Here is a 27,971-nt window from a genome sequence, read left to right on the forward strand (position 1 = left end):
AGCTTTGGGGTGAGGTATACAGATCATGTAGGACTTTAGTAGGTTTTTTTATTTCAGTACTAGAAACTTCTATGTAAATTAGTCATCATAATAGAAACCCACGGATTAGGCCATTCTAATAACCACTATGACTCTGCTGCCTATTACTATCCCATGCATAATTAGGCTTTGGCATATAAGTGTTTGGCATCTGGTTTTTTCCAAGCTATGATGTCATCATTGTTACTAAAGTAAGAGAACCCGTTTCAGAGATAGTAATTCCCTACTCACACTATCGCTAAGGGAGTCAGAATATATCCTCTTAAAAACATGCCAGTTTGACAAGAGGACAGAGAACTCTTACTATGCTTTTTCTCAGATGGATTAGCTGAAGGAGATTAAGAGAAAGCACAGTAACAGTTATCTGCCCTTTCTCTAACAACTGGTTTTGAATTTCCCTCTTCAGTGAATGTATCCACCTCTTCGTACCAAGAAAAGAACAACTCTTATCACTGAAAAGGAGGTGAGGCCGAGATTAAGTCTACATAGACAAACCTTATGAAATAACCTTTATCTACTATTAGCTTCCTGTGCATTTCTCCCAGTCATTATCCCCACAGTTTACGAGCCATCTAAGTCCAGATACCTTTCCTTTTGCCTTGTCAGTCACTTCTACGTATTTTTTTCTACATACATTAATTGCCTTTTGTTAATGCGGTGTGTAAATCCAGGAGTCTAATCACTTCTTGGAAGGCTTGCTTTCTTCTTTGTGAAGACTTTTTGATGGAAATTTTAAAACACTTGTAACTTTTTTCTCTTGTTCATCTATCTTTTGTCAGTTTTGCTTGCAATCTATAATCAGAACCTTAGAGGGAAGGGGAAAGGTTTTCCTTCATATATGCTTAGTCTACAGAACTACAGAATTTTAAAAGACTGTATTACCAATGTAATTCTCAAACACAGTGAGAATGTGATCAAGTGGATCATATATGGTAAATTTTCTCCAGTAAAATAAAGATAAATTTCCCTAATTCCCCCCAAGCTTTTGAGCTCTCTCCTCCAGATCATTCCAATGAAATCTGAACACATAGCTCATTTTGACTCAGACCACCAATGAATCCAGGTGTTAATTAAACATATGCAAAATCATTAAAATCATTCCTCACCATTAAGTTCCAAAATTAAGAATTACTAGTAATTGTGCCATTATTAATAACTTCAGTCCAGCCTATAATTTTGCCTTCTTGCTTCGCTTAGCACCTATTTCAACAGTGATGAGAATTAGTCAAATCATATTATTTTTATATAATTTTTATTTATAAAAAGGAAACACTGACAAAAACCATAGGATAAGAGGGGTACAACTCCACACAATTCCTGTCACCAGAACTCCACAGCCCATCCCCTCTTCTGATAACTGTCCTATTCTTTATCCCTCTGGGAGTATGGATCCAGGGTCACTACGCGGTGTAGAAGGTGGAAGGTCTGGCTTCTGTAATTGCTTCCCGCTGAACATGGGTGTTGTAGACAGGTGGATCCATACTCCCAGCCTGTCTCTTTCCCTGGTGGGGCAGGGCTCTGGGGAAGTGGGGCTCCGGGACACATTGGTGGGGTCGTCTGTCCAGGGAAGTCCGGTTTGCATCACGGTAGCCTCTCCTCCCAAGGTAGAGTTTGTATTTATCCCTCTGAGACATGCTGTGATCTTTTTCTTCTCACAGGCTGATGGCATGAAAAGTCTAGAAGGTAAACATTAAAAAGATCATCAATCCTTTGGAAAGTCATTAAATTGGCTGAGGCCTTTATGGAGTCTCAAAACAAGAAAGAACTGAAGTCACTTGACCTATCATAGTTTTGCCTTCAGGGGTTATTTTATTCGAGGTGACCGGATAAAATTTAGGTATCTGCTACATATAAAATAATATTCCATTGATCATAAAATCATCAGTACCTCTAAACTTTGCTAGTGAGATCAATTCCATATCATCATTATGAGTACTCTATTTCCTGATCAAGTTTTGGAGCTTAATTAGATAAGGCTCTATGCATAAAATTGGTACCAATTATATTATTTTAAGCAGGAAAGGCTTTAATTCACAGGGTTAAAAGCTTAAAACATTGGCAATTTAGAGAGTTAAAGCTAATAGGAAACCCCTAGACTTTAACCGCAAATTCCTATGAACACAACTGCCAAAATTACCATCACCATTATTATTGCCTGAATTCACAAGTGGTCTCTAGTAGAATGGAACATTTAATTTAGTTGTTACTACCGTTTATGTCTATAAGGAATTCATTTGTAGAATTTCATTAATACATGTTAATGATAGCCTCTTTTTGCTTTAAAACCTAAATTTGTCAAAAAATCTGATAAGTGTCATTTTCAGTTCTGCAGAGTCTGTAATATGAGGGAGGTAAGGAGACACACACAAGAGTAGAGAAAGGACATAAAAAGCCAATAAGCACATAGCACAATAGCTATTTTTAATCGCTTTACTGTGAGAAATAATGGTTTACAAGACTGTTGTCACATATGTACAATTTCTTTTTTTCCTAAAATTTAGTTATTTTGGATATAAACAGAAATTGAGAGGGAAGGAGGAGATAGTGAGAGAGATACCTGCAACACGATTTTACTGCTTGTGAAGATTTTCCCTTGCAGGTGGGAAGTGGGGACTTGAATCTGAGTCCTCGTGCACTGTAATGTGTGTGCTTAATCAGGTACACAAACATCTGACCCCCATAAATACCATTTCTTATCTCCCAGTTCACAACACCTACCACCAAATGCAGTCAGTTTTCTTTCTCCAGTCCTGCACTGGATCTCCCTTGTCCTCTCAACCCCTTGATCTCTACATTTCAATATCTTTAGTTCAGCTGTGCTACACCATGGCTAGTCTAAATTCCACACTGTGCTTTTCCTTTCTTTGTTTCCTAAACTCAGCCTAGGAAGAAAGACACCTGGTGTTTTTCCTTCTTCTGATTTACCTCACTTAACATGATTCCTCCAAGTTCTATACCTGAGTAGCATTCCATTGAGTACATATACCAAAAAGTTCTTAACCACTCATCTGTGATTGGCCATTTGGGTTGTTTCCAAATTTGGGCTATTATAAATAGTGCCTAGGATTTATTAATGAAACTAGAGCACAAGCCACAAAGGTGAGGTGAGGATGTTGCTCACATAACACTACACATGATGCTACCTTACCACATAAGACTCATTCTATCCACCCTCTCATTATCAAATAGCTAAGTGAGCATTCTTGAAAGACAGGTTCTTAGGAATAAGTACCTCATGGGGTGGAGAAACCATTTAAATATAATGTATCAGGGATGGCAAAAAAAGAATTTTAACTGAATACTTTTCTTTTTCCCCATGGCAATGAATGTTAGAAGCTGATTTAAAAAAAATTTTTTTTATCTTCCCTTTTGTCGCCCTTTTTTATTGTTGTAGTTACTATTGTTCTTATTAATGTCGTTGTTGTTGGATAGGACAGAGAGAAATGGAGAGAGGAGGGGAAGACAGAGAGAGGGAGAGAAAGACACCTGCAGACCTGCTTCACAGCCTATGAAGCAACTCCCCTGCAGGTTGAGAGCTGGGGGCTCGAACCAGGATCCTTACGCCAGTCCTTGCATTTCGCACCATCTGCACTTAACCTACTGCACTACCACCCGCCTTCCAGAAACTGACTTTTTTTTAATGCAGAGAAGAAATGTAGAGAAATCTGGGGACTGAAAAAGAACATGGACTATGCACATGGTCCAACAAAATACTATTTATTTCAACAGTCTTGTATTTATACTGGGAAATAAGTATTCCAAGGTCCTTTGAAAATGATTGTAATAGTTAAACATTCTAAGATCTTTAGTTTTAGAGTGTCTTTTAATTTGGAAGCATTCTATGTGTAGCTGTTCAATTATAATGTGACCATATGATAACCACATTAGATTATTATAATTACATAGATACACATCAAGTGATGTGTTTCAACATACATTTATTGTCAAAGAAGATACTATTTTATGAACACATTCCCTGGGAAAGCCTCACCTATAAGAACAAAAAAAAAAGTTTAAAAGCTCAAGTTTAATTTTTATTAAAGACCAAATGGATGGCCAAAGTAGAGAGGCTTAAAGAAGTATTTATTCACATGTGGGAAGAAGACACAGCAAAATTCAGAACTCTGAGTCCAGAATACTAGGGGGTAATCAGATCACCCCTCACTTACCTAAAAATCCTATTTATTAATCATCATTTAAAGACCACTACAGACCATTGCTTTTTTATTATTTAATTTTTTATTGATAGTGATTTAACAATGGTCAACAAAACTGTAGGGTAAGAGGGATACAAATCCACATAATTCCCACCACCAGAGTTCCATATCCCACCCCCTCCACTGGAAGGATATGAGCCCTGGGTTAGATCGATGGGATTTATAGTTAAAGGTATTTATTATTTTCCTCATATTTGGAAGCTACTCTCTGCCCTGATCCAACTCTCTAGTCCTATCCCCAACTCTGACACTATCATCCCAGACAACACTTTTAGCCCAGCTGCATGTTAATTATGGGGTCTGGACAAAAACTACTAAGGTAATGAATGGGCCCCTTAGAATATACCTATAGTCAACTTCCTAGCTTCTTCCCACACAAAGACCCTTAGTTCCAGCTGCTCTACTCTTCTTACCTTTAGGTTCCTGAGTATTGCACCAAAGTAAAAGACCTGGTGGGGAGGGGGTTGGAAGACAGATTTTCAGCTCCACTGTAGGGAGGTTGGGGATAGAGACACAGACCTTTGGTAATGGGAATGGTGTTAATATATGCTCCTATTAACTTACAGTCTTATAAATCATTATTTATTCAATATGACAGAGGAAAAGAGATTGAATGTCTCAAGCTCTTCAAATGCACATTTTTATTAATGAAAGGGGAGAAGAAAACTAAAATTATCTCTCTGACACCCACAATACCAGGGATAGAATTTACGACACACACCTAAGAATCCAATGCCCTAGACACTGTGCCATCTTCCAGGTTTTTCTCTTAATATTACCTTTCTCTCCCTACATCCATCCCTCCCTTTCTCTTTCTTTCCTTCTATTTTCTTATTCTTTCTTCCTTCCTTCGTCTTATTTATTTTTGCTGTCAGGTCTTCATTGGGGCTTTTTTTTTTCTTCTTCCAGACTGAAAGAAGATGGGAGACAGGGAAGGAGAGAGACACACAGAAGAGAGAATCTGCACTACTACTTTGCTTTTATGGCTTGCAAAGCTGCCCCTTTACAAGGTAATTACAAATCATGGCCTGCGATTTGAAACCAAGTTATCACTCATGGTAAAGTGTGTGTCCTATGCTTTTGTTAATTAATCCTTTCTTAAATAAAAAAGAAAAAAAAAAGTGTGTGTTCTATATATCAGGCCACCCCATCAGCTGGGGCCCTAGTCAGGGAGTCCTGAGATTCCCAGACATGATGGGCCTAGATCTCAAATAAATCCCTCTCTCCATTGTTACCAGTCATCTCTATCAGGAACAACACAATAGACCCTTGGATTCACCTGCATATCAGATTTCAGGATCAGGAAGAAAAAAAAAAAACTTGTATAGTCATGGGCCCTTTGGAATAAAACTAAAATAGGCCTACTAACTATCTACAAAACGAAGACCCCCAACTCTTCACATGAACTATTCCAGCCTTTAGGTTCATGATTAGTCAACAAATTTGTTTGGCTTTCTGTGTTAACTTTTTTCAGCCACCAGGTTTCAGATGCTTAACATCATGCCAACTGGACTTCCCTGGGCAGATGACCCTACCAATGTGTCCTGGAGTCTCGCTTCTCCAGAACCCTGCCCCACTAGGGAAAGAGAGAGACAGGCTGGGAGTATGGATCGACCTGTCAATGCCCATGTTCAGGAGGGAAGCGATTACAGAAGCCAGACCTTCCACCTTCTGCATCCCATAATGACCCTGGGTCCATACTCCCAGAGGGATAAAGAATAGGAAAGCTATCAGGGGAGGGCATAGGATATGGAGTTCTGGTAGCAGGAATTGTGTGAAGTTGTACCCTTCTTATCCTATGGTTTTTGTCAGTGTTTCCTTTTTATAAGTAAAATTTTTAAACAAAATATTTAAAAAATAAATAAGTAAGTGAAAAGGGGGAAAAAAGTGTGTGCTTTACCAGGTGAGTTATTTGCCAGACCCAATGCCTTTTTTCCTTCACTTCACTACGGGGGTTAATGGTTTACAGCAAGTTGCTGACATGTAAATGCAATCTCTCATCATAGGTGTTTGCAAGACACTCTCTTCTCCAACCTAGGTTCTATCCCATCATCTTGTCCCAGGAGCACCCTTCTACCCCACCCTTCATCCTTCTTCCTCAGAGGCCTTTGTTTTAGTGTAATTGTATTCTAATAGGTGAGGTTCAGAAGTCTCATCAGAATGATCAGTACATTGTGCCAGTACAGCTGTATTAACTAGTGGATAGTTAATATTATTATTAATAGTTAATACTGCTGTATTAACTAGTAGACAGCAAAGATGGCTTCCCACAAGGTATATATGGAAACTATATGGAATGTATGTGGAATGTTTAAAGAGTGTATACAAGGGGCTGGGCAGTGGTGCACCCAGTTGAATGCACATATTACCATGTGCAAGAACCTAGGTTCAAGCCTCCCCACTCCCCACCACACATTGGACATCCTTGGTCTAAATTGAAAGGCTGCTAGTTTGACTGGCGGGTGCGCGCGCGGGTGGGTGTGTGTGGGTGTGTGTGTGTGTGTGTGTGTGTGTGTGTTATTGGTGATACAGATCTGCAGGAGTCTTTATCTCTTCCTCTCCTCTCAATTTCTATCCTATCAAATAAAATGGGTGGGGGGGTAAGTGGTTGCTGAGAATGGTGATACATAGTACCAGCACCAAACCCCAGCTACAACCCCGGAAACAATTTTTTTTTAAAGGGAGGGGTGCAGGGGGGAATGCACCTGGTTGAGCACACATTACAATGCACTAGGACCCAGGTTTGAGTCCCCGGTCCCCACCTGTAGGGAGAAAGCTTCACAAGTGGTGAAGTAGTGCTGCAGGTGTCTTTATATCTCTTTCCTCTCTATCCCCCCTTCCCTCTTGATTTCTGGCTGTCTCTATCCAATAAATAAATAAATGTAATAAAGAGCAAGTGTATGCAATTAGAATAACTAATTTAATACTGCTACAATTGCAACTAGTTATTGTCCATCAGCAAAAGTGAATCAAAAGTGACACAGAAAAGAAGGGTAAAAAGACCTACAATTCAATTCTATTGGAAAATTCAGAGATATATATGCATCAGATACTTCTAGTCATAGTGTATCCATATCCTATGTGAAAAAATGTAATTATTTTTCATTTTTTATTGTTGTAGTTATTATTGTTGTCTTTGTTAGACAGGATAGAGAGAAATGGAGAGGAGGGGAAGACAGAGAGGGGGAGAGAAAGATAGACACCTGCAAACGTGCTTCACCGCCTGTGAAGCGACTCCCCTGCAGGTGGGGAGCCGGGGGCTTGAACCGAGATCCTTATGATGGTCCTTGTACTTGGCACCACGTTTGCTTAACCTACTGCACTACCGACTGACTCTCGAAAAAATGTAATTCTAGTCCATGTCAAACAAGGTTTTACTGGAAAAAGGAATTTCCACTGATTTTTCATATATAAGGCATGCAACTTAGTATTGTGTTAAGAGAAATAATGAAAATAGGAAAAACTGTTTCTAGTATTTTAAAATCCTCTCTCGTAAAGTTAAGATATAGTAATGAGGGACTGATGTAAACCCAGCATAAGAATTACCCAATTTTACTTTTGGAGCAAAAAGTAACACAGTACTAAAAATATTAAAACTTACATTTGAAATAATAAATGTAAGGATAATTTAGGGCTTGGGAGATAGCATAATGGTTATGCAAAAAAACTGCATGCTTTAGGCTGAGGTGCCACATTCAGTCCCCAACACCACTATAAGCCAGACCTGAGCAGTGCTCTGGTCTTTCTCTGTCTTTCTCTCTCTAAATTAAATAAAATGAAATAAAATAAAATAAGGCCAGGATAGGTAACATTATGTTTAATGCAAAGATACTCTCATGTTTGAGGCTCCAAAGTCCCAGGTTCAATCCCCCACATCACCATAAACCAGGGCAGAGCAGTGTTCTGGTGAAAAATAGTATTAATGATAATGATGATAATACAAAATATTTCAAAAAAGGATAATTTAAAAGAAACTGCTATGTCTGAATCCAACAATTCTTCCAATAGCAAGACATTCTTAAAGTGAAAATATGCTACTATAAAAAAATGAGCTTACTATAAATTAGGAACATTCAAGCTTTAGTTTTCTTTTTTTTTTTTCTACATAGAAAATGACTGTATCCAGATGCCACCAGGATGCTGGCTAGGCTTCCCTGGATTGAAGACCCCACCAATGTGTCCTGGAGCTCAGCTTCCCCAGAGACACACCTTACTAGGGAAAGAGAGAGGCAGACTGGGAGTATGTACGGACCAGTCAACGCCCATGTTCAGCGGGGAAGCAATTACAGAAGCCAGACCTTCTACCTTCTGCAACCTTCAACAACCCTGGGTCCATGCTCCCAGAGGGCTAGAGAATGGGAAAGCTATCATGGGAGGGGGTGGGTTATGGAGATTGGGTGGTGGGAATTGTGTGGAGTTGTACCCCTCCTACCTTATGTTTTTGTTCATTAATCCTTTCTTAAATAAAAAATTTAAAAAAAAAAAGAAAGTGACTGTAGCGAAGAATTTAGAATAAAACAACTGAATCAATGAGTAAGCATCTAACAAATAATCTACATGATAATACACTGATTTACAAAAAAAAATTTTTTTTCCCAAAGCAGTAATATATTTATTGTGCTGAAATCAGGTAGCAAAGAATGAATAGCTCTGGGTAGCCAGTACAGAGTGTTCACAAAGATTTACAATTCTCTAGTCATTACACACTGAGTAGCAAAAAACAAAGGTACTGGATTCTGTCAGACCAAACTATGAGGAGTTGCAAATTTTCTGTAATTCTCGGGACTGCATGCCTTTGGGGAAGAACGTATGTCATTTTAATGTACAACAGTTACTTTACAAAGTGTTCTGAAACAGTCTGACTGCACAACAGCGTACATCCTGCACATGCAGTTTTGACATGTCGAGATACCTGGAACTACACATGCTTTGTTGGGGTCACATTTTCTTCATCTATAATGATCCCAGTGCAACATATTCAAACAATTTATCCTATGTATTAAGACACTGTACAAGTCCTTTCTCCTACTGTATTTCCAGTTGTTCATTTATATTTACATGAAATACTTCACCTGCAAATAACAAATTCAATTTTATAGTTCTAATCCCTCTCCCTTTTGTGTCTTAACAATTAATACCTTGCAACAATCAAGCAATGAGTTTGATGATCTTTAGCACCAAGGAGTCGGGAATATTGCACCAAAATAGGATTCACTTCATATTCATATCTACTTAATAAATAAGATTTTGCAACATTGTCATAAGGGGACTATCGCTACATAATCAGACACATTGAAAGAGGATAATTTCACAGGAAAGTTTGGTGTACATTATTTGTAAAAAAAAAAAGGAAAAATTACCAGTGAATTTGAAATTTAATATTAAAATTTACTTTAGAGGACTCCTTGATTTTTTTAATTAAAATTTATTTAATTTTAAATGTTCTTTCCAACAGAAGAGGTAGGTGTTATTTCCACATGTAAAAAATCAGTAACAGCCACAAATCAAAACAAGGAAAGCCTGATAAAAAAAAATCAGTATACTTTTTTCTAACAGCACATAAATACAACTATTTTATGGTGTTATGAGTAAAGACCTAAGTTGTTTCATGTTCCAAACAGGTAACAATCTCAATTTTCATAATATATTTCTAATAGTACTATGAGTATTGAAAGTCTGCCTTTTCATTACAAAAATAGTTTCCCACAGTGATTTGTGTTGCAAGTCATGGCGACTTTTGCACCACCAGACAGGATTTTAGTATAATTCTTTCTTTACACCAACACCATCATCATCGAGTTTCTAACAATCTACAAAGATCAATAGATTTTAAAAATTTAATCACAACCAAAAGGGTATATATTCAGACATGAGGTGAAGGGGTTTGACTATTCCAATCAGCAAATGAAGTCAAATGTGCAAGTTTTCAAGTAACCACATTTCCAATTTTGGACCAGAAAACCGTAAGGTGACTGACTTCAATCAGTAGGTAATCGGCAAATTTACATTTAAAAATGTAGTAAAGACTATGTTTCTGTGACCATCAGACTGAAGAATGACTGTAGATTAAGATACATGAAAAATTTCATGCAGTAGGCAAACAGATGTGAACAGGAGTCTCCAGAGTCACCTAAATGATTGCTTTGGTCTGGACATCAAGGATAATTTTTTTAAAAAAAAAGTTTAAAATAAAAACTTCATAAATAAAACATCCAGGTATTGTATTTAACACTTTACTCAAATCTAAAGATTACTAATACATAAAGCACATTTGACTTTTATGCCCCACCCCAAATTCTCATTTGCTTCTGTTGTCCCTGAAATTTAATCTGAAATGGGAGCTTCCTCACTGTCAACAACAGTTAAGGCCCAGTTCAATTTACTCTCCTTTTGCTTTTCCATCTTTCTGGGTTTTTCCATTTTCTATCACTAGTGGCTTTCCTGATTTGTTCACGCCGTTCGCTGAGACACCATTCATAGCTGTTTTCCCAGTTTTTGATTTCTTCGGCTCGTTGTATGTCCGGATATAGAAGTTAAGGAAGAGAAATATGAAGCTGATTGCATAGACAATTAGAGCCCAGTGCATCCACTTGGGGAAGGGACAATCAGTGTACAGAGACAGCGCTGTGTGCCCGATGGTCACGTGGAACTGAACCTGAAAAACCAAAGTCAGGAGAAAGTTATTGTAACAACAACTTCCAAAAATACCACAAACTTCTCTCTTTAAAGTATTTATTTATTTGTTTAAGCAAAAGAATAAGAGACAGAGAGAACCAGAGCCTCACTCTGGCATCTGCAATGCCAGGGACTGAATCCAGACCTCCTGCTTAACAGATCAGAGCCCTAGCCACTATGCACCCTCTGGGTCACAGCACCACAATCCTCTATCCAGCTGAGATAGGTGTAATTTTTGCCACACTGTCTACATTTAATCATTTTCTTGCTGCCATGCTAGGTTCCACTTGAATCACTTGCTCACGTGCTGTCCCCCTCACAAAGTATCCCTGATGTGAAGAACTAAAGTGCCTCCCAGCCAAATAACTTTTTTTTCCAATATTTATTTATTCCCTTTTGTTGCCCTTGTTGTTTTACTGTTGTAGCTATTATTGTTGTTATTGATACCATCATTGTTACATAGGACAGAGAGAAATGGAGAGAGGAGGGGAAGACAGAGCGGCGCAGAGAAAGATAGACACCTGCAGACCTCCTTCACCACCTGTGAAGCGACTCCCCTGCAGGTGGGGAGCCAGGGGCTTCAACTGGGATCCTCACACCAGTCCTTATGCTTTGCGCCACCTGCGCTTAATCCACTGCACTACCATCCAACTCCCCCAACTAACTCTTTTAATCCCGCTAACCAATAGTTTTCCTGTGGTGTGTAGTGGAGAGGATTGTAACTATCTGAACCTCCTTTTTTCATGTGCTGAGTTCCTGATCATCCAGCTTTTCACTGGAATATACCTCCAAAGGGCAGGGGTCTGTATTATTCACTAATGACGCCTGAGTTCACAGCACAACATCAGGACTCTGTGAACATTTGCTGAATAATATTGAATGATGCTACTTAGTGAAAATTAATTAGCAATTGTCTCAAAGAGTAAAAATAAGACTATGGAGGAGTTAGCTCAGCCCATTACAACACCGACTTGCATGTCTGAGATCCTAGATAGCACAGGTTCAATCCCTAGCACTATCTTACACCACACATACTTTAAAAACGAATTTCTCACAATGGTTCATTATTTATTTCTCAGAGAATAGAAGACAGGCTAAAAATGCATCTGAATGTACAATTTCCCTGAAAAACTAAAATTTTGGCAAAATTAGAGGGAAAAAAGTAAGAATAAGTACAAAAAGGAATCACTTTCGACTTTAAAAGTTTTTTAAAAAGGAAAACCAAGGCAGTATGCTTACAATAATTAAATAATTTTAAATTTGGATATACTGATAAGTGAATAGTTCCTATTATAAGAATATTGAATTCTGAATTCCATGACGTGGCACAGAAATTAGGACTTATGAGCATGAGGTCCAGAGTTCAATCCCTGACACCACATATGCCAGAGTGATGTTCTGATTCTCTTGTTAACAAATTAATTTTATAAAGAATTATGAGTTTCATGGTATTAACAGAGGTGAACTTTTCACAAGATCAAGTTATACGTGATTAATGGTCATGAGAACATCTGACTTGTTAATACATTGCCCTTCATTAAATTAACACTCTGGGGCCAGGTGGTGGTGCACCTGGTTAAGCACTCAAATTACAGTGCACATGGACCCAGGTTCAAGCCCCTGGTCCCCACCTGCAGAGGGAAAGCTTCACAAGTGGTGAAGCAGGGCTGCAAGTATCTCTCTGTCTCTCTCCCTATCTCCTCCTCCCCTTTCAATTTCTGTCTCTATCCAATAATAAATAAAACATTTTTTTAAAAAATTAACACTATTGGAATGAGCAGTTGTGATTTCACTTATAAAGATATTAAATATCATTTCACTTTTTAAAGATATTAAATATCATTAAGATAACATACTCCATGGAAATCCAAAACTTATGCCAGATTAGACCACTTAAAAATTCTTCCATGGCAAAAAAAAAAATTCTTTTGCCCCTTCTCTAGTTTAGTTATTTTATGTTACCCTCCATCCTTTTTCAACAGAGAAAGGAATGTGATGCAAAAGCAACACCAGCTTTATTTATGGCGACTAGACACTCATGCTGAAGAGAGATTCAAAAGTTCTAGAGAGTCTTAGAAACTTGGGGGGCCAGAAATCCACATTTTAAGAATCTTTGGTTTCACAATGGTCCTTAGAACTGGAATCACGGAAAAGGGGCGTGGCTATAGGTGTGGCTGAGTATGACATTGCTCAAGGAGCACCATATTCAGGTTTTGACAAGAGATATAAATAGTTCATGGATTTTTTTTTCATCTCTTCATTTTCTCTGGCCCACTTAATAATTACTGCAGGAAAAGAATTACACAAACAGCTTACACACAAACTGGAGGAAGCTTCCTGTTGCCTTTTAGTGACAACTGAATCCTTCACACCCAGAATTTCCCAAAAGTTGTGTTTCCTGTTTGGTTAGCCAGCTGTTTAGCAACTTAGAGCAGAGATGGATAGTATTTCCAAATGTGATTGCACTGATAAAAACCGTATACATGCTATGATTAAAGCAAATTATAATAAATTCCAAGGCTTGAAGATTCCAAGGCCAGTTGTTTTGGGATTTTTCAGTTTGATTAATGGCTAGTTTCTAGCTTGGAATGCAATATTATTTTACTCAGATGGTACAAAAAGGCCAACCAGAAGGGTGTCATGAAAATTTGTCTAAGTGTTAGTATTTGAAAATATCTAACTCTGTTCTCTAAGGACTCTGTGTCAGAGATCTAAGGCATCCTCTGGTCCTTTTTCCCTTTGTTTACTTTACCTTTGTCTTGGCTTGGGACCTTCTCTCCAACTTTTATATTCTAAATGTATGCCACCAGTTATCAAATACTGAATGCAGTAGCAAATATTAAATGAAAAAGTAAAGAAATATAATAACAACATCTTAAATTAAATGCAGCAGCAAATATTAAATGAAAAAGTAAAGAAATATAATAACAACATCTTAAATTAAAAATGGAAATAACTGTGTGGTCCAGAGGTGGCGCAGTGGATAAAGCATTGGATTCTCAACCATGATGTCCCAAATTCAATCCCCGGCAGCACATGTACCAGAGTGATGTCTGGTTCTTTCTCTCTCTCCTCCTATCATTCTCATGATTAAATAATGTATTTTTTTTAAAAAATGGAAATAACCTATGACCCAGAAATTCCTCTGCATATATTCAAAGGACATAAAAATACTAATTCAAAGGTATATATGTACCCCCCCCCCACGTTCATAGCTGCTTATTTCACAACTGCAAAGGAATAGAAGCAACCTAGATGCAAGATAGCAGCTGCCTGGATAAAGAAGTTATGGGACATATACTCAGGGGGATACAATTAAAAAAAAAGGATGATACTGTGTTCTTTAGGGTAAAGTGGGTGGAACTAGAGGTGATTGTGCTTAGTGAAGTAAGTAAGGAAGTCAAAGACAACTAACTACTTGATGGTTTCACTATGTGGAATATAATGAATGGAGATTCATGCATTTGCAAATGAAGAAGGGAAGAGGTGAGGAGGAGAAGGTAGAGGTGATCAAGCTTTTAAATTTTTTTAGAACTACAGTGGGTTTCATTGGAGGGCTGTGCAGGAGCCAGCACCTGGGTTGTGCGCTGTAGAACTATACCCCTGTAATCTTTTAACCTTATTAACCATTATTAAACCACTAAGCAAAAAAAAAAAATCATCTTTGGGGGGGATATAACTATATTCCTTTTCAAGTCATACATAAATTTATGTACTTAGTGGTAGTCTTAGATCTTCAATTTTTCTATTTCACAGATATTTTCAAAGAATTTTTCTCTTAGGAAGACAAGAAACTGCTTAGTTTTAAAAGACATTTAAAAAGTGAGTAGTGTGACATCCAGGTCTCATTATGTTTTTAGATCTGCTTATGTTTTTTTTTTCATAAACTGAATATATGTCCCATAACTTCTTTATCCAGGCAGCTGCTATCTTGCATCTAGGTTGCTTCTATTCCTTTGCAATTGTGAAATAAGCAGCTATGAACGTGGGGGGTACATATATACCTTTGAATTAGTATTTTTATGTCCTTTGGATATATGCAGAGGAGTGGTATTTCAGTCCCCACAAATGGAACGTAAAGAAAAAAATTTGCTTTTATTTATGGCTGTGTGTACTTTTTTTTTTTTTACTTACTTATTGGCTAGAAACTGAGAAGGAAAGTGGGAAAGAACGAGATAGATAAAGAGATACCTGCATTATTGCTTCACTGCTAGTGACGCTTTCCCTTGTAGGTGGGGACCTGGGGCTTGAGCCCAGGTCCTTTCATACTGTAATGTATGCACTTTAATGAGTGTGCCACCGCCCAGCCCAAGAGAGGTTTGTAAAAGAATATCATCAAGAACATGTGACTTATCAGACTTTGCAGTTAATAAATCTGAACATTTTCTGTGTTCCACCAGCAGAGACTTTAGAGGTGTGTCACTCACCAACTGCAGCATGGTCAGGTATCGTTTCCACCAAAGGTACTTCTGAATCCATGGGCCAAATGCTGTTAACCCATAGTATGAGTACATGATCACATGAATGAAGGAATTCATCTGGGCTCCAAAAAATGCTTTATAGACAAAAAAAAAAAGTGGTTAATTACAAAGTACAGAAGCTTTGTTAGGCAAAGTCAAATAAACCATTTGGATAAAAAAAGTCACTATAGTCACACTCTTCTAACTGGAATATAGATCAAGAATCAAAGTTCTAATCAGCACTATGTAAAAAGACTTCTCTTTGGGTTATGAGAGGTATTTTTAAAGCTTAGACCCAGGTTTCACTCTGTAAATTATTTTTATGGGTTTTCTTCAAATGCAAAGGAATTTCAAAGTGTAGGTTTTCAAACTGTGGAGTCCAGTGACTTAAATGGGTCCTAGTAGAGAAACAGTGTCTAAAATAATTTTACTTTTGCTTTATAGGGGGAAACAGTCATAGTATGTCCACAGTGCTTATATAGATTTTTTTACATTCATTATTTATGTGACAGTATACATACCAAAAATAAGCAAGCACTTATTTCTGAGATTTCTAAATAATTTTAAATGAAAATTAGCAGAGTGAACTATATTATAATGGCTTATACCATCATCATCTCTGGCATTATGCTATTCCACTGCAGAATACTGTGCCCCAGTATGGTTCTGTAGCCCCCATGTCCACTTGGTCGATTCCAAATTATATTCCTCCATGAGGATAATTTCTGGAACCATCCGTTCCACCCCGGTCCCATGGCTGCCAGTTCTTAGCAACATCGCCCCGCCAGATATTCGTCGGGATGCGGCATCATCTAAGTTCATTTCCCACGTCTACGCTTGACCGGACCTGCCAATATACGCGGATATCTTCGCCCACCCTGTCCAACGCTTGACGTCTCGTCACCCAATCTGGTCCCCTACGCCTACACTGAACTTCTCTGTTCCAGTCTCTTGGAAACAGAGCTGGCAGTCAGCTGAGGTAAAGAACAAACACCTCATCACAGACCCCTGCAAGCGTCAACCCGGCTTTGACCTAGCACGTTATGATTGGGCCCTCCTCAATCGCTATCGAACAGGCCATGGCCGGTGCGCCGCTATGTTCCATCGCTGGGGAGCCAGAGACGACCCAAACTGCCCCTGCGGCTACAGACAGACTATGACCCACATAGTCAACGACTGCCACCTCTCCAGATTCAAAGGAGGTCTCGAAACTTTACATCAGGCTCAACCTGATGCTGTTGACTGGCTACGGAAGAAGGGCAAACGCTAGAAGAAGAAGAAGGCTTATACCCTGAGTCTCTGTAAATGAAATGATCTATTTCCAGTTTGATGTCTTATCAGTTCAATCCATAGGCATCTGAAAAGCTATAAGTATATTCTGGCTAATGTGTGGGTTCAGATTCCCTTTAATAAGAACACAGCTGGGTGTGATTTCTTCTTCTTTTTTTTTCTAGAGCACTACACAGTTATAGTTTTTAGTGGTGTGGGGAATTGAACCTGAGACTTCAGTACCACAAGCATGAAAGGGGGGGAGAGGTATGTATGGGGGAGTCTGTGTTTTATCTGTGTATTGTTGTTTGCATAGCCATTATGCTATCTCCTTTGAACTATATGTGATTTCCTGTAATTAAAAAACTAATAGGCTCATTTAAGGTTTATTTTAGAGTAGATATAAGCTTTGGATTCAGACTAAAGAAGGACCCTTTAGACTGAGGGGTTTTAATTTGTTATCCTTTGGATCAAAAGCACAAAAATTGCTACCTATCAAAATATTATTTTCTGAGGATAGTCTTAATTTTGTGCTCATTTCTGGGATGAATTTTAGGCATTAAAACCAAACATAAATTTTAAAAAACTAAAGCTTTACTGTCAATATTTCTTTTAAGATATATTTATTTGCCTCCAGGATTATCAGTGGTGCTCACTGCCACCATTAAGAATCCACAGCTCCTGGTGGCCATTTTTTCATTTTACTGGATAGGACAGAGAGAAATTGAGAGGGGAAGGGAGATAGAGAGGGAGAAAGATAGACACCTGCAGACCTGCTTCACCACTCAGGAAGTGTCCCCTCTGCAGGTGGGGAGCCAGAGGTTTGAACCCAGATCCTTGTGTTTAGTATTATGTGCACTTAACCAAGTGCAGCACCACCCAGTCCCCTTAAAATGAAATTGACAAAGAAATAATTGACCAAGACAGGGGGTTAAATTATAGTCAAAGTCAAACCTCCAGGCTCTCATTACTTCCCACCCAGTATATTCATACAATTTAATATATACTGATATGTTTCTGAGAATTCTCACCTTGTCCTCCTGCAACCCACTTAATTCCAATCCACCACAGTGTAAACATTGTACAATGATGATATACATGAAGGAAAGAGACTTGATTGTTTTTCTTCCTCAGGATAAAAAACACTGTGTCCAAATACTCAACTCCTTTAGATATAAAGTACCACCACAAAGCAGCAGCTATCTGTAAAAAAGAAAGCAAAAAAATATAAAAAAACAAGTTATTAACACCAGATGAAACATTGTCGTATGGTGTTTGATGGTCTGTAAATAAGTTCTAAATCAGCTTAAAATTCTGTAAGATGCAAACTAATTGCTTTCATTTTTAGGTGTCAGGATCATTTCTGGGACTTACAAGTGCACAACTACTCCACCACTCTCTCCCTTCCCTTGCTTGTTTTTTTTTTTCTTGGTTTCTTTGTTTTGGGTAGAGACAGAGAGAAATAGAGGGCAGACAGAAAGGTATAGAGAGGAGCCAGGCAGTGGTGCACCTGGTTAAGCGCTCACACTACAGTGTGCAAGGACCTGGGTTCAAGCCCTGGTTCCCCACCTGCAGGGGGAAAGCTTCACAAGTGGTGAAGCAGTGCTGCAGGTGTCTCTGTCTCACTCCAACTCTCTCTCTCCTCCTCCCCTCAATTTCTCTCTCTGTCTCTATCCAATAATAAATAAATAAGTAAGTAAATAAATAAATAGGAGAAAGAGATATCTGTAGCACTACTCTATCTTTCCCAAAGCTCCCCCTCCCAAGCAAGCAAAGACAGCGGACTTGAACCTGGAACCTTGAACCTGGTCTTCACGCATGGTAACATGTGAAGTCTACCCAGCCCCAACATAAAAAAATTTCTGTCTATGGATGGGAGGATTCTGGGCATCTAAGTAGAAAAACAGGAATGAAAGAATCCGAAGCCATAGCTACAAAGAGCAAATAAAGAAAATGTTCAGTCTGTTCCACAGCTAGCTGAATGGCACAAAGCACCTGGAGGCTAAACAGAATTGTGAACACATTCATAATGCTGCGTTTTTTCTGTCTCACAGAAAAACTGCAGTATGTACTTTGGAAAGGGATTTCAGCTATTACTTCTTGCCTGAATAGCAACTGATCTGTTAGTGTGTTTCTCTTCCATACTTCACCTCTGTAGCAAAATAGTCAAACACAGTACTTTATTTTGTGTTAGGCCAAAAAAAAAAAAAAGTTTAAATGATAAATTGAAACAAACAAAAAACAATATTTCCTAGGTCATAAATATAAGCCAGCTTACATGAATAAGTCTTTCTCTAGGCTCTAATTAAGACAACAGATGGTACGGAAAGATTATATTACATGCTGAGATTAAGGCACCAGTGAGAGGTGACCTCTGCTTATATATTTTTAAATATTTTCCAAAAATCCTAGTATGATAATAATGAAGACTTAACTTTTCATGTCAACTAGTTCCTAGGGTGTGGAGTCTATGTATAAATGACAAAGATGACAGTATATGACTAAAATCTGTTTGTAAATCTTCATGTGTCAGAATTTGACATGTTCCTTCAAAGACAGGCTTAAATATTTTAGAGTTGATCCTTTTCTCATTCTATACTTGTAAATATCATTGGTAGGCTCTGGGTTTTGTCTCTCACTTTTGCAAACCACCAGGCTTATGATTTTAAAGTGTGGGTTAAAGGGAAAGATCCAAAGGCTTGCATTTACAGGCTGCAATTGTTTTTACTGAATGTGCTTAATAATATTGTTGGATATGATAAAAATTTGGTGAAAAATAGGCTTAAAATTTTCAACCCCTCAAAGTGATTCTCTTTAATATTCACTACTATGTTCATGTTGCCAGTGGAAAACCTAAGAAGTGGGTCCTTGGCATTACTGAGGGAGAGAATTCAGATGCACACCAAGAATGACAGTAGGAACAAAATTGAAGTGCTATTTTACTTAATCAAGGAAGCAGCATCTGTTCCAAGGATGGAAACAGTCCTGTGGTATACCTTTTGTTCCTGATTTATCTTCTTTTTAAGCATGAAGAGGAGCATTTGTGCTGTTTCAAAGGACTAAGGTGGGGTTCCTAAGAAATCGACTATCTCCTTTTTTTCTCTCTATTTAGAGGGATTAATAGTTTATAGTTGATAGCGAAACACAGTAGTTGGGAATGAAAAAACAAAACAGTAGTTGGTACATATGTGATATTTCTCAGTTTTCCATATAAAACTCTAACCACCCCCCCCCCCAAACACACATCTCGGTCACTTCCACCATCATGTTCCAGGACCTTAACACTCCCCCCAGCCCCACCCCTGAGTCCTTTACTTTGGTGCAGTACACCATCTCCTTCCCTTTTTAACTATGTTTGGGTTGGGTATGTCAGATGTATCCACCTTCGTGGTTTACTCTGGTTTCACTTTGTTATTGTTGTCATCGTTGCTCTAAATCTGCACATAGTGTGACTACCTTTATACTGTTACGTGCTACCCCTTCCTCCCTTGCCCATTCCACTTAGTATCATTGCCTCAAATTTGCAGGTGTCAAATATTCCAATGATATCCACCATGCCAGCTCTCTCTGGCCCCCTACCATACTCTTTAGGACTTTAAAACAGAGTATCTATCAAGTACTTAGAAGAAAACATGGGCAAAACTTTCTTCCATATATGCTTTAGGAACAGCTTTGGCAATTCAAATCCAATTGCAAAGAAAATAAAGGCAAAAATAGATCAATGGGACTATGGCAAACTGAAAAGCTTCTGCAAGGCAAAGGGAATCACCACTATAACAAAGAGCACCCCACCATAGTGAAAAATTTTTTTGTTATATATCAGAGAACTGATAACCAACATATACAAATAACTAACTCACCAAATGCAACAATAAAAGAACAAAGAAGTGGCCCGGGAGGTAGTGCAGTGATAAAGTTTTGGACTCTCAAAACTGAGTTCGATCCTGGGCAGCACATGTGCCAGAGTGATGTCTGGTTCTTTTCTCTCTCCTCCTATCTTTCTCATTAATAAATAAACAAAGTCTTAAAAAGAAAGAAAGAAAGAAAGAAAGAAAGAAAGAAAGAAAGAAAGAAAGAAAGAAAGAAAGAGAGAGAGAAAAAAGAAACCCACTGAAAAATGGGGAAAAGAGATGGGTAGAACCTTCTCCAAGGAAAAAGTCAAAAGGACCAAAAGCTCAAAATCACTGATGTTCAGGGAAATGTAAATATTAACAAGTGATATACCACTTCACACCTGTGAAAATGTCATCCACTAGAAAAGACACAAGTGCCAACTGCTGGAGAGGCTGTGGGGAGAAAAGGACTCTCATACATTGCTGGTGGGAAAGTAAATTGGTACAGTCTCTATGGTAAAAGTCTGAAGACTCATAAGAACACTAGAAATGGACCTATAGTATCTGCTGATTCATCAGAACTCTAGAAATGGACCTACATTATGACCCAGCAGTCCCTCTTCTGGGAATATAGCCAAGAAAAACAAAAACACCTATCTGCAAAGACTTAAGCACACTTACGCTCATAGCAGCCATTTGTAATAGCTTACGCTTAGAATCAGCCCAGATGCCCAATGACAGATGAATGAAAGTTGTGTATGTACAGATATGTACAATGGAATCCAATACAGCTACTAAAAATGATAAGGCCATTATCTGCAATATCTTGGTCACAACTTGATGGTATTATGTTGAGTGAGACAATTCATAAAGAGAAAGACCAATACTGAGTGATCTCACTTACAGGTGGAACTTAGGAGTTAAGGACAGTAATGGGAAACTCAGGGTGAAACTCGGACTGGATGTGGTATGCTGCATCAAAGCAAAGGACTCTGGGAAAGGATGGGTAAGGATAAGATGAAGGGACACTGGGGTCCTGTTGTGTCTCCTAGACACCAGTCAAGGGGAGATGAGAGGATGTGCTTATGTGTTAAATATTATGTGGTAAAACCATTTAAAAAACCCCAATAAAAAGAGAGAGTAGCTGTAATCATTTTGGCATAGTAAACTTTTTAGAAGGTGAGAAATGTCTATTTTTGTCTCATCTAGGCCTATAAATTAGTCACAATCTACACACCCACAAATAATAACTCCTACGGTTAAAACTACACTAGGTTTCTTTGAATGTTCTATATCCAGTGAAAAGTGATACTGCTGGGGCCAGGCAGTGGTGCACCTGGTTAAGCACATGCACTACAGTGTACAAGGGCCCAGGTTCAAGCCCCTGGTCCACACCTGTAGGGGGAAAGCTTCCTGAGTGGTGAAACAGGGCTGCAGGTGTCTCTCTGTCTCTTTCCCTCTCCACCTCCCCCCTTAGCTCTCAATTTCTGCCTCTATCCAATAATAAATAAAAACTAAAGAAAAAATAAAACATTTAAAAAAGAAGTGATACTGCTTTTTTAAGAAAATATTCCAATTATTGAATAGGCAGAAACCAAGCAAAAAACAGTCACAGAAGAAAGACTCCAGCAGTAGGGTTAGCAGAAGAAACTTCTTTCCCAGCCAGTAAATCTAAGTAGCTGTCCTGTTCTCAGTCACACCACTGGATCTATTTTCTTGCTAGCCATTTGTTTAGATGATTATTGTCTGTCTCTTCCACCTTCACTACAATGTCAATGTCACAAAAGGTAGGAACCTCATCTGTCTTTTCAATGGTTTCCTCAGTGCCACTCACACTGTGTACATGTTCAGTACATACTTGTAGAATGGAAACCAACATGACAATTTTTCATAAGCTCCTAGTCTAATAAGAAAATGAAAACAGAATAAAATAGCAGTTAGTATGTTTTGCTGAGTACTGATCATACTGTTCATAATGTCAGCCTTTTTTTTTTCAAGGGAAGGTCTACAGAGACATTATTTTACCCAACATAAATATATTCATAATATATCTTATGTCTACGTGCTTTGTGTAGTGTATTTAAGCTTAATATAAAGCACAGGATACAAGATACCTTTAGTAGATAATTGTCCTTTTTCTTCCACTTGAATAAAATGGTAATATGCCTGATATATATATATATATATATATATATATATTTTAATTCTGTAATCTACTAATCCAACACATTTTCTTTCATACCACCAAATAGAGTCAGATACTGAAGTATGAAAGCAGATGTTCAATTATGCATTTTTAAAGAAAAATCACACCTTTATTGACTAAAATAAATCCAATGCTTTACCACTATATTAAAATGAGTTTTTCACAAACTAACGCAGATAAGATAAACCTAATTCTACTGATTAGTTGCATTTTTATGTACTTACCCTGACTTCATTAACATCGTTAGAATAATCCACACTCTGGCAAACGTAACTATATCCTGCATTATATGACCCCATGAATAACTGGAAGAAAAGGGGACAATATTTATATAATAAGTTTCAATAGTTACACCACTAAAAATGCCAAATACAATCAGTAAACTTTCATATTATTTTAAAAAGCACTATTATTTTAAAACTTCCTAATGAATTAAACACTTAATTTCTTGGTGTTTCTAAACTTTATTGTCAGTATATTTTAAATCTGAAATCTAATTTTAAAAAATCGCACATACGCTTCCCCAGAGACCCATCCTACTAGGGAAAGAGAGAGGTAGAATGGGAGTATGGACTGACCAGTTAACGCCCATGTTCAACGGGGAAGCAATTACAGAAGCCAGACCTTCTACCTTCTGCAACCTACAATGACCCTGGGTCCATGCTCCCAGAGGGATAGAGAATGGGAAAGCTATCAGGGGAGGGGATGGGATATGGAGATTGGGTGGTGGGAATTGTGTGGAATTGTACCCCTCCTACCCTATGGTTTTGTTAATTAATCCTTTCTTAAATAAAAAAAAAAGAAAAAAGAAAATGCAAGAAAATTAAAAAAAAAGATATTAAATCAAGAAAAAAAATCACACATAAACTTTTGAACATTAGCTTTATCTACTTCATAATATTAAGAGAAATTCTGATTACCATGATACAGATCTAAGAGGTGCACTGATTTCTAGTCTGATCTAGAGTGGTTTTCATATAACAGATTTAAAAGAATGTATCAAAACAAGTTAATTTTTTTATATATAGCTGAGAAATATTTTCCTTCTCTCTCTTTGCTCCATCTCCCTTCCCCTCTCCTTTACCCTAATACCACAGCACTGCTCAGCTCTGGCTTAGGGTGCTATCAGAGACTGGACCTGGGACCATCAGAGCCTCGAACATGATAGTCTTAAAATAACCACAATGTTATCCCCTAGTTTTGAAGCTGAAATTCTGTAAGCTGAGTTGTCAACGATGAAGTAAAAGGGAGAATTGTTTATATACCAATATAGCTCCTTGGGAATCGCATAGCATTTTAATGAGGAAGCTCCTTGTTTGAAACAATTTTCTTGCACTTTTACTACCTAAAATATGGCTGCACAGTGGAGCCCTTAAGATTTTCTTTCAAAATGTCATGAGGCATTTGGTGGTGCCCCCACCCCCCACTCCCTGCCAAAGTAAATTATGTTTATCAGCAAGTTCTAAAACAGCTAACTCATTTTAGCTCCAATCCAAAATACAGCAACATTATGAGACAGGATTTAGCATGAAATTGATATTTCACATTTGCATAATTTTATCAGTTACCAAACCTGAAAGTGTAGAATAACAATTCTAAACAAGTAGCTTTACCTACTTACTAAAGGCTTAGTAAGTGCCAAACACTTTGCAAGAACTATCTCACTTATCTTTACATCCAATCAGGTAAGAAAGACTTGAGTGTTAGACCAGCATCCATCTAATATTATCATTATTTTACAAACAGGGAAAATGAAAATGAGTCTTAGATAAGTCACTTTCAATTGTAGAAGGATTATTTTAAAACCCAGAACGCTTGAAAATTTCATTTTAAATAACTGTCCTATATTTTTTAGAATCTTTTTTTAAATTTTGTATTATTTATTTATTGGGTAGAGCTAGCCAGAAGTTGATAGAGAAGGGGGGGCGGGGGAGAGAGAGAGACAGAGAGAGAAAGGGAGACCTGCAACACTGCTTCGCCACTCGCAAAGCTTTCCCTCTGCAGGTGGGGACTGCTGCCCAAACCTGGGGCCTTGCACATTGTAACATGTGTGCTTAACCAGGTGCACCACCACCCAGCCCTCTCTCCCATATTTTTTGTATGTTTCACATTTTTGTTAACCAAAAACAAAAATATCCAAAATATAAAATTTACTTTTACAGTAGCTAACATAAGTTATGTTGGGATACAATGTTACAAGAATGATTTCATATTTTCTCATTTGTTAATTTCCAATAATCCTGGAAAATGATTACATAGTCACTTGACTAGACCTACCTCTCTGAAGATAAAAAGGTTAAGTAAAACCATCCCAAAATTATAGGCAATGAGGACGAAGCGCATCTGGAAAGGTTCTCGGTCTTTCATCCATTTTGGACCCAGCCACACAAACAGGAGATAAAGAGTACTTATACAAAGTGTGGGCCATGGAGACTGCATAAGAGGCCAATCTTCCACTCGCTTATCTAGAGAGAAAACAAAATAAAATGCATTGAACAAGAGATGTTTTGATGATGAAATATTGGAAATTGTCATCTTTCTTTTAGCTTTCCTAACTTGAAAAAATATTGCCCTTCAAGTTCCCACAAAAAGACATGGCGCAAAGACCAAAGAAATGAGACCAATTCCTATGAGTAACTTTTGAAAATGAAGTTTCATTACAGATAGCACAAATTGTTTTACAGAGAATGCAGAGAGAAAAAGAGAGAGAGAGAGAGAGAGAAAGAAAGACAGAGAAGAGAGAGAGAAAGAGAGGAAGGCAGGCAGGCAGGCAGGCAGGCCACTGAAAATACAGATAGAGGATAAGGATGGATATACAAAAGGACTTTCATGCCTGAGGCACCAAAGATCCCAGATTCAATTCCCAGTACCACCACAAGCCAGAACTGAGTGATGCTTCAGTTAAAACAAACAAACAAAAAGATCAAGAGTTAACGAAAGAGTTCCTGGTGAGTTTGCATACAAGGAGTTCTAGGTTCAATCTTGGTTACTATTAACAGAGCTAAAGAATGTTAGGTTAAAAAGAAAATTAAGGGAATTGGGCAGTAGTGCAGCAGGTTAAGCGCACGTGGCGCGAAGTGCAAGGACGGGAAGAAGGACCTCGGCTGGAGCCCCTAGCTCCCCACTTGCAGGGGAGTCACTTCACAGGTGGTGAAGCAGGTCTGCAGGTGTCTCTCTTTCTCCCCCCCCCCCCCCCCCGTCTTCTCCTCCTCTCTCCATTTCTCTCTGTCCTATCCAACAATGATGCTAACAGCAACAATAATAACTACAACAATACAAAAGGGCAACAAAAGGGAATAAATAAATCAATTTAAAAAATAAATAAAATTAAATAGACTTCATAGACAGAAAATAAGAAGAAAAACTTCAGGCGGTAGTGTAGCAGCCAACTGAACACACACATTACATGTGCAAGGACCTGGGTTTGAGTCCCAACCCCCACCAACGGAGGGATGCTTCACTAGCCTTAGAACAGGTCTGCAGGCATCTAACTTTATCTTTTCCTCTCTATTTTCCTCTCCCTCTCTGAATTTTTCACTGTTCTATCAAATAAAATAGAAAAAAAATTACAAGAAAGAAAGAAATGGTCACCAGGAGCAGTATTCATAGTGTTAGTACAGAGCCAGAGCAAATTGGTGACAAATTAAGAAATAGGAGTGAATAAATAAGTACTTAAAATAAGTAAATGGAACCTGTCTTCTGTGCCAAATATCTGTCATTTAGGAAAGCAGTTTGGAAGTTGCTCCTTTCTAGAAGGACAGCAGGAAAGAATGAAATGTGGGTCAGTGGAAGTCATTTCTTGGACTACTTCTTGGTAGTGAAGACAAGTGCACATTTACTGTACAGAATTCAATTAGAGAGCATTACAATTCCATAATTTCTTTAAATAGCAACCACCATATTCAATAGATTTTTCTAAATTTTTGTTTGAAAGCATGAGTCCCATGAACATAAGCAGTTTATGCTCTCTTCTCTAAAACTATAAATTACTCACCTTACACATATGCACATTTGCATGTAAGGCAACACTTTATTTCTCTTGAAAATTAACCAGTTAAGGGTGTGGGAAATAGCTTACTGTTAATTACAGGACTTTTATACTCGGGGGCCTAGATGCCTCAGGTTCAGTACCTGGCACTGCCACATATCAGAGATGATGCAATCTAGGTAGTGCTCTGATACCTATCTATCACATAAAAATATATAAAAGGAAAAGCTCAACTTTATGAACTATGAATTAGTCATTTTATATTCAAATTCAACTGCACTTAACACTTAAATATGAATCAATTTTATAACAGAATTTTTCCGTGAATAAAATAGTTCTAATAGAAGTATAGTAAGTAAATATGGGATTAATAGAAATCAATTTTCATATAAACTATAAAAAGGCATAGAAAGGAATTTTTCCATTTCTAAAAGCTAAACGCATGTTAAAAAAATCTAAACTTTATGCCTACTTTATTCCAGGTAATGTAAAGCATCTCTGTTCTATTCTGAGGGAAACAAAAATTCTACTACTCAGTGACTTCCTAAACCTAGTGAAAACTAATGTAACTTAATTGCTCATTACAATGTTTCCAAAACTAACCTGTCAGTTTTATTGAAACTATATATGCAAAATAGCTCTGGACTAGAAAATGACTAGATAAGTACAATACTGTACTGAAATTTGAACTAATCTGTTGCTATATATCATCAGTAAGAAACAAGATACAAGGCATGAAATACAAATAGAACAGTTTAACTGTGTATAGCCTTCAAAGTCACAAAGGGATACAGTAATAGTTTCTACAAAATAAGAACTATGAAAAAGGTAGGAGAATGACTTTAAAAAAAAAAAAGATGCAGCAGAACAAGAAAGACGAATTTATTTCACAGTTTACAAGAGGACCTAGAATCTATTCGTGGAAATTAAAGATCTTTAATTTATATCAAAACATATTCTATAGTTTAAGACTCTACAATACTCAAAAGTCAGAAGAGAGAATTAATGAAGGGGGTGCCTTGAAATATGGATGGATGGCTTTTGTGGAAGACATGATGCCCGTCTGGTCTGCAGTGATTATTCATCCTATGCCAAAGGTCCCTTTAAAATATGATGTGTTTGTCTTCTTAAATATTTCTTTCACTATGTAGGAAAATAAATTAACACAAGCCTCTACTCTTCTCGAGTTCACTAGAGAAGGTGTTGCTGGTGTGGAATTAAATTATGTGCAAAGGAGTAAATAGGCAGAAGTTGAGTCATATGAAAGAATTTTAAAAAGAGAAA

General features: G+C 37.7%; 1 protein-coding gene across 1 annotated transcript in view; it reads right to left on the reverse strand.

Annotated features, from left to right (window-relative positions):
• Nucleotides 1-10,432: 10,432 nt before the first annotated feature.
• The window catches only part of ELOVL4 (ELOVL fatty acid elongase 4), a 44,365-nt gene continuing 26,826 nt past the window's right edge, over nt 10,433-27,971 (reverse strand). Inside the window, exons 2-6 of the mRNA XM_060205425.1 lie at nt 24,977-25,164; nt 22,924-23,004; nt 17,692-17,863; nt 15,359-15,486; nt 10,433-10,911 (exon numbers count right to left, since the gene is read on the reverse strand). Of these exons, the coding sequence (XP_060061408.1) occupies nt 10,636-10,911; nt 15,359-15,486; nt 17,692-17,863; nt 22,924-23,004; nt 24,977-25,164 (845 nt within the window). The 3' untranslated portion in view covers nt 10,433-10,635. The remainder of the gene's footprint in view (nt 10,912-15,358; nt 15,487-17,691; nt 17,864-22,923; nt 23,005-24,976; nt 25,165-27,971) is intronic.

This window comes from Erinaceus europaeus, chromosome 13 (assembly GCF_950295315.1).
Source record: "Erinaceus europaeus chromosome 13, mEriEur2.1, whole genome shotgun sequence".
In the NCBI taxonomy this organism is placed as follows: domain Eukaryota; kingdom Metazoa; phylum Chordata; class Mammalia; order Eulipotyphla; family Erinaceidae; genus Erinaceus; species Erinaceus europaeus.